This window comes from Gossypium hirsutum, chromosome D09, assembly GCF_007990345.1.
Source record: "Gossypium hirsutum isolate 1008001.06 chromosome D09, Gossypium_hirsutum_v2.1, whole genome shotgun sequence".
NCBI classification, from domain to species: domain Eukaryota; kingdom Viridiplantae; phylum Streptophyta; class Magnoliopsida; order Malvales; family Malvaceae; genus Gossypium; species Gossypium hirsutum.
Window position 1 is genome coordinate 42565079 of NC_053445.1, and position 7053 is coordinate 42572131.

General features: G+C 33.3%; 1 protein-coding gene across 1 annotated transcript; it reads left to right on the plus strand.

Moving 5' to 3' along the window:
* The first annotated feature begins 3475 nt into the window (after positions 1-3475).
* On the plus strand, positions 3476-5091 carry LOC107891243 (60S ribosomal protein L21-1). The gene is made up of 2 exons (XM_016815969.2): positions 3476-3974; positions 4682-5091. The coding sequence occupies exons 1-2, from the start codon at positions 3738-3740 to the stop codon at positions 4937-4939; spliced, it is 495 nt and encodes a 164-aa protein (XP_016671458.1). The 5' UTR covers positions 3476-3737; the 3' UTR covers positions 4940-5091.
* The last annotated feature ends 1962 nt before the right edge of the window (positions 5092-7053 follow it).

The following is a 7053-nucleotide window of genomic DNA, read 5'->3' on the forward strand; positions in this document are numbered from 1 at the left end:
GGTATGAACTTGTTAACTTTGGAAGTTAGAATTGGTAATTTGGTAATGGCAAAAATGAATAGTTGTATAGATGAATTTGGTATATTTGAAATGCATGAGATGTTGCAAATTTGTGACCATATGTATATGCAAGTATGCCAAAGGGTTAAATGGTTATCAACATGGTATTTACTTGTATGTTTGAATAAAATGGTGTAATGGAAGTAATGTTTATGCATAAGTTGTGTTAAATGCTTAGTAAAGAGAATTGAATTATGAAATTTCACTTGGTTGAATGAATGGAAGTAATAACCTATACAAATGAGTGGATGGAATGGGTACCAATTTGGACCATCTAGAAATAGACAATCATGTTGTGACATCGGACCCCTGTCATCGTGACGAGATCTAGTCAGTGAGTTACGGCGAGGAACTCCCAAAGTCGCAACATCAACCTGACATTTTAAATTCTTTGAAACTTGGTCTTATTTCGACCTCGGGTTAACAAAAGAGCTTTCGTAAGCTCGTATTAGACTTGGAATTGGTTACTTATCATATTATACGTATGTTTTACTCGTAATGGTTTTGAATTTAGTATAATTAATCATAGTTGCTTTAGTAACGAATGTGGCATCCTGTAGCTCAAATCTAGAGACCGGGTCGGGTATCAGGGTGTTACAGTGTTCTTGTGGTAAGAACATGTTCAATAGACTTGTTGTATGTACTTGTTGGAGCAAGTTTGATATCAAACCTACGTTTGTGGCACTTTACCCAAAGTCCAATCAATCTCTCAAGTGTTGTTGGCTTGAGCCTCATAATCGCATTTCTAATTTGAAATTTTCCCTAAAATAGTTTTGCTTACTAAAAATTGTTATAACACGCTCCCAATTTTTAGTAACTTAAATGTTTTGCCAAAAAATGTTCCTAAATTTGAACAATAATGTGTTCATTCAACTCCATAATCACATTAAAGATTGAAACTCACTATAAATAGATTGAACTTGTGTAGCATCATTTAAGCGCTCATTTCAATTTACTTAAAATGAGGATAGTATATTGTCTTTATCTTTAACCATTATGATCTTCTATATGTGGCTTCGATCTTGAAGCATTTTCAGTATAATGGACTCTCATATTTTCTAGTTTTTTTTAAATAGGTATCACCTTTTTTTGTTTTATTTATATTGTAAACCCATGTTGAAAAATGACAGTACGTGAAAATGATAAACAGTTTGTTGCCTAAACTTTTTGCTTAGCAATATTGCAGCAAATGATGTAACAAGTGGAGCAAAACTCCTAGCACTAACATTCTTCGTCTTTGGCATTTTTGGTAAAATGCTACAACAAACAAAATTTTCCATAGCAAAACAAATAATGATAACATGAAACTCAAGAAAAGAAGCAAATAAACACACTTCACTTAACATTGTCAAATGTCAATAACAAACTATGCCTCCAACTGCTCTTTATGACAACAAATTTCAACAAACTCCTAATAATTAACAACCAACTTTCTTGACTAGGTAACTCCCTTTGCCTCATTTTTCTCCCACATTTTAGCAAATATGCAAGGAGGGAAAGACTACAATGTTGCCTTCTTTAGATTATTTATCTACTAAGTGACCATGTTTATTCTTTTATTGATAAAGTTGATGTTGTGAATTGAGAAATTGAGCTCAACTTTAAACATTCAAGTGTTCTAGCCCTTTGTGTAACATCTAAAGTTGGAGTTAGAATAATTGTTACAAAAGGGGTTTCAACAAGTTCTACAAAGATTTCTTCTTTCGGACCAATTTTATTTACAAGTTGAGTGATGACATTGACATGCTTGACTATCTTTAGGTTGTCAAAAAGCTTAAGGTTGGAGGCTCAAAATAATCTTCGTTAAGTTTGAGTAAGGGATGCTCATTGTCTAAATGTGCATGGCCCGACAAGATTGGCGGGACCATGCAATGGGCATTTTGTTGGCCTTGCAATCTATAATGCACCACATCCTTCCTAACAAACATGTTGGAGATAAAAAAAAAAAAGCCACTTTATTCTACAAGTAGCGCAATATTTGAATGCTAACCGACTCTTGAAGAAGTTTGAGTTTGAGCTCTAGAGTTGTTTATTTAGGTTGATATAATAGTTATATATGCTTTTATATACTCATATTATTTATATATAAAAAATACATAAAATCAAAATTATACTCGTATATAACTTAAAACTAGAGATGATTAATTTGAACATCCACAAAGAAAATAAACAAACATTGCAAAATAGTTATAAATACTAATTTAATTTAAGAGAAATAATAACAATCAATTTTTTGAACCAAGCCTCTTGTAGGTAGGGGTGAGTTTTGTTTTGTTGGATTGAATTTTTTTTTTTAGAATTTTCAAACTGTACATAATAATGTGGTTTGGTTCAATTTTCATATTAATTTTGACATTTGGATATTATTTAGTGAAGTTTCAAAGTTTTTCTCATAAATATCTTTTTTTTAAATAACTCTTATATTGTATTTTTTAAATGCTTTTGCATACACTTTTTGAGTTGTTTTCACTATTTCAAATGTAAAATATTTGTCTACATCATAAAAAAAAATCAAAACTAATTCTAAATTAAATGAAAAACAAAAAAAAAATCAATTCGATAGCTACAACTTTTTAACTTATATTTTATAAACCGTCCAAACACCTCAATTCAGATTGATTTTGCTCAATGCTCAACCTTGAAAAACTGCTTCAAACCGAATTTCAAGTTTTAATGGGTTTATTGCAAAAACATAAAAATAAAAGGCTTAATTGAACAAGAGGCCCTTATATTATGCCATTTGTTTTAGGCACCTAAACTTTTTTTTTTGTCGAACCGAATACCTAAATTTTATTCCATAATTAAAGTTGGCCCTCGTCGTTACACCCCCTTAAAAAAAGGTCAGAGTCAATTAGGAAGCACCACGTGTCACTGAAAACTAATTAAATAAAAAAGTTATATTAATATTAAATAAAAAAAATGGAGGAGAAAGTGAACTAAAGTGGAGTGCCAACCGGATTGTTCCATCGACCTCTAAAGTCACGATTGGACTGGTGTTCCAAGAACCACACTATGAACATTCAGTAGATTGAAAGGGAACCAATGACCAACCACATTTCCATGGTGAAAGGCTCGAGGAACATTCATGTCGGGCTCACTGGCTTCGTTGGAACTATCATGTCTAACCCTAATGCTTCATATGGTTGAGTAAATTCGGCTATAGTTGTTCTATGGTTGAGTTATGTTGCATTAGGAAGAGAAACATAGGGGAGGTATTTTTATTTTATTTAATATTAATATAATTATTATTTAATTATATTTTAATGATGTGGTGTTGTGGTGCTTCTTGATTGGCTTTGACTTTTTTTAAAGGTAGGAGCTATGGAATAAGGTTTAGATACCTAACTCAAACAAACGACATAGTTTAAGGAACTCTTGTTAAATTAAACCAAAAGAAAAGAAATCCAAAAGCAATCTACATATTAGATGGGCTTTAATGTTCTGATGAGTTCCAACAATTAGCGGATCTGGACCTTCCTTACCAATCATTCAAAGATTGAAATAGGAATCAAAGCCCAAAACCGAAAATGTCGAGAGGAAAATAAACCTACGTCATGTAAGTAAGCGAATATAAAAGGCTCACAGTTAGGGTTTTAATCGTTCCTACAGCTCAACGCCTCTCTCTCTCTCTCTATTCAACAAGCCGGCGAGGGAAGGAAAACCGGAGAGGGAGAAAAATGCCAGCTGGTCACGGTCTCCGATCTCGGACCAGGGATCTGTTTTCCAGACCCTTCAGAAAGAAGGGTTACATCCCATTGTCCACTTATCTCAGGACCTACAAGATTGGTGACTATGTGGACGTCAAGGTAAATGGCGCCGTTCACAAGGGCATGCCCCACAAATTCTACCATGGCCGCACTGGTCGTGTCTGGAACATCACCAAGCGCGCCATCGGCGTTGAGGTCAACAAGCAGGTACTGAAACAACGGTGATTTTAGTTTTTATTTGTGGGTTTTTCTTTGTTTGATGGACTTTCGGTGTATGAATCGTTTTGGGGGTTTTCAGTTTCATTTTGCTTGATGCATTATTTATTTGTATTTTTGGGTTTCCATTTCATTGTTAAATGATTCTTCCTACTAAGTCCCGATATAGGATGTAAAGATGTAGCTGATTTAGCAGATTATGTGCAATAAGTTTCTTGTTTCTGAATGCTGTTTGCTGAAATTTTCTATGTGGTTGGAATTGTTTATTCTGATTATCCGATTGGATTTGTTCATCCACTTATAGTAATCTGTTCGGTATGTATATTATGAAAATCCATTTTGAAATATGGTGTGCTGCTATTTCAAAGTTAGATTTCCTTTTGTACATTACTACTTTCAGCAATAGTGTAGCCCCTTTGTAATGTTGGAGTTGCTATTGAAGGGGAAAATATATGCATAATCACTCTTTTGGGATGAGCTTAGTTTATATATTTCAATAAGTTGACTTATCATGTTGATTAAATGGGACGCAACACCCCAGCGTTTCAGCGGTGATCATGTGAACAATATTGCAATCTTCACTTGTTGCTATCGGGCCTTTTTATATTCTTTTCCCGGCTGATTTTTTCAAGCTTGTGCATCGTATGGGGGGTTGGGAATTTGTGTAATTGTTGTATTAATATGCTTCCGGATTTCAGGTGGGTAACCGGATTATCAGGAAGAGGATTCATGTCAGAGTGGAGCATGTTCAGCCTTCAAGGTGCACTGAGGAATTCAAACTGAGGAAGATAAAGAATGATCAGCTCAAGGCAGAGGCCAAGGCAAAGGGTGAGGTGATTAGCACAAAGAGGCAGCCTGAGGGCCCAAAACCTGGTTTCATGGTCGAGGGTGCGATGTTGGAAACGGTTACTCCCATTCCATATGATGTTGTTAATGATCTCAAGGGTGGCTACTAGATCTACTCTGTTTTTTGGTTTATTCTTGGCATAACTTAAGTAAGCTTTGTTAGTTATTTTGGATGTGTTGTTTACGTTTTGTAGTTTATTTTGAAGAGTTACTGCTTCTGCAAAGATTTTAATCTTATCAATCATTTTATTTTAGAGATAAATGGATCCCTTTAATTGCTTGTGCATTACGTTTTAGTTCCACATTATAGTTCTACATTACTATTAAACTATGTGGTCAACTTGAAAATACCAAAAAAATCAAAATTTAAATCTTAATAAAAATTATGTAAAAAAAACAGTTTGAACTCAAGAAAATAACAAAAATTGGGATTCAACTCTTGCGTTGTTGATTGGATGCAATTGTCATGATTATGTTTATTAAATGAATTGCACTTCAGTTGCCTAATGAAGTATATTTTGTATGTTTGTTTCTCTTTTCTATGTTCTTCAAATTGATAGCTTTTGGTTTGGTATCACTATGCTTTCCATGCATATCCAAATATTTGGTGTCATTGGGCATATATACAAATATTGATTTTTTCCCTTTTAACATTTCTTTATAACAAATTTTGAAGTAACAACTGGTCTGTTCCTTTTAGCATGTTTTTAAGATAGTGACTTTATGCAAATAGGATTATGTTGTATGTATCTTGACTCTTGAATAAAATGGTTTTTTTTGCTATATCATTTTTCTTCAAGTTTACTGCTTTGTTGTGAGACTGGAACAAGATGCTTTTTACATTAATTTTTATTCTCCCATTATGCTTTAAATGTCTTATCATTTTTTTTTGGTATAAATGTTTAAATTAGTGTCTTGTTTTAATTGGTTTTTTATATACCAACAAGGGAAAAGAGTTTCAATTTGCATATACATGTGATTTGAATGATTGTTTCTTTTTAACGTTTGTGCAAATGAATTGATGCTCATGCACGTATACTTATTGATTTGTTGTGTAATGCGTGACATTGGTGAGTTTGGATGCTTTGAATTTTATGAATGTATTGAAAGAATTAATACGCTATTTGCAAGTAAAGTTGAGCAGTACCAGAAGCAGTGCCAACTTCTTCACGCATAAATGATGAATAATGTAGAACATATCGATATGTTTACATAGTTCGATTTTTCCACGTCAACATGATCTTGCCATAGAGATTATCTATTAACTTAATACCTCGAACAAAAAGTGATTACAAGTTCTAATACTCACTAGATTAGAATCATACTTTTGCACTTAAGATCTAGTTCACTCACTTCTAAGTTTTTAAGTTAGAACTGACATTTCATGCATTTCAAAAAAAAAAAAAAAGCTCATTGATGAACAAAAATAAGTGTTCTTAGACCACCTATACAAGTTAGAGGTGCTCAAGAGTTAGGTCGGGTTCAAACAAAATTTTAAGCTCATTTGCTAGGTTTGACTCAATAAATAGGCTTAAAATTTTGCCCAAATCTGGCTCATATAAAATGTTAAAACCTGGGTTGAGCCCAAATACTGTCAAGCTCGAGCTTAACCCAAATTTTAGAGGTCGATACTCAGCTTGAGCTCGTTCAAACATCTAGTTTTAAGCTCGAGCTTGGCTCGAGATATAATCGAGCTACTCAATTTTGAGCTTGATTAAGCTCGTTTACCAATTTTTGTTCTCGAGCTCGATTTGATAATTAAGCTTAGAGTTAATAATATATATTAGGGGTAATAAAGTAATTTAATAATATAAATAACAAAACTTGATAAGGCTCATGAGCTGTCTGAATTAAGTATTTCTAAACTCAAATTTAGCTCAAGCTTAGCTCAATACTTTCTAAATCGTGTTCGATTTTTTTAAAATTAAACTCGAGTAACTTGCTAGTAGTAATGTTTCATTTACACCCCACTCAACCTAACTTGCTGTACTTGAATAACTTTTCTTACTGAATTTCAGGTTTTAATGGGCCTATTGCAAAAACAAGACAAAAATCCAAAACGAGAAATCTACATATTAGATGGGCTTTTATGCCCGGATGAGCTCCTACAATGGCGGATCTGGTCCTTCGTTACCAATCATTCAAACACTGAAATAGGAATCAAAGCCCAAACCCAAAAATGTCGAGAGAAAAATAAACCTGACCAAAAAAGCGACTATAAAAG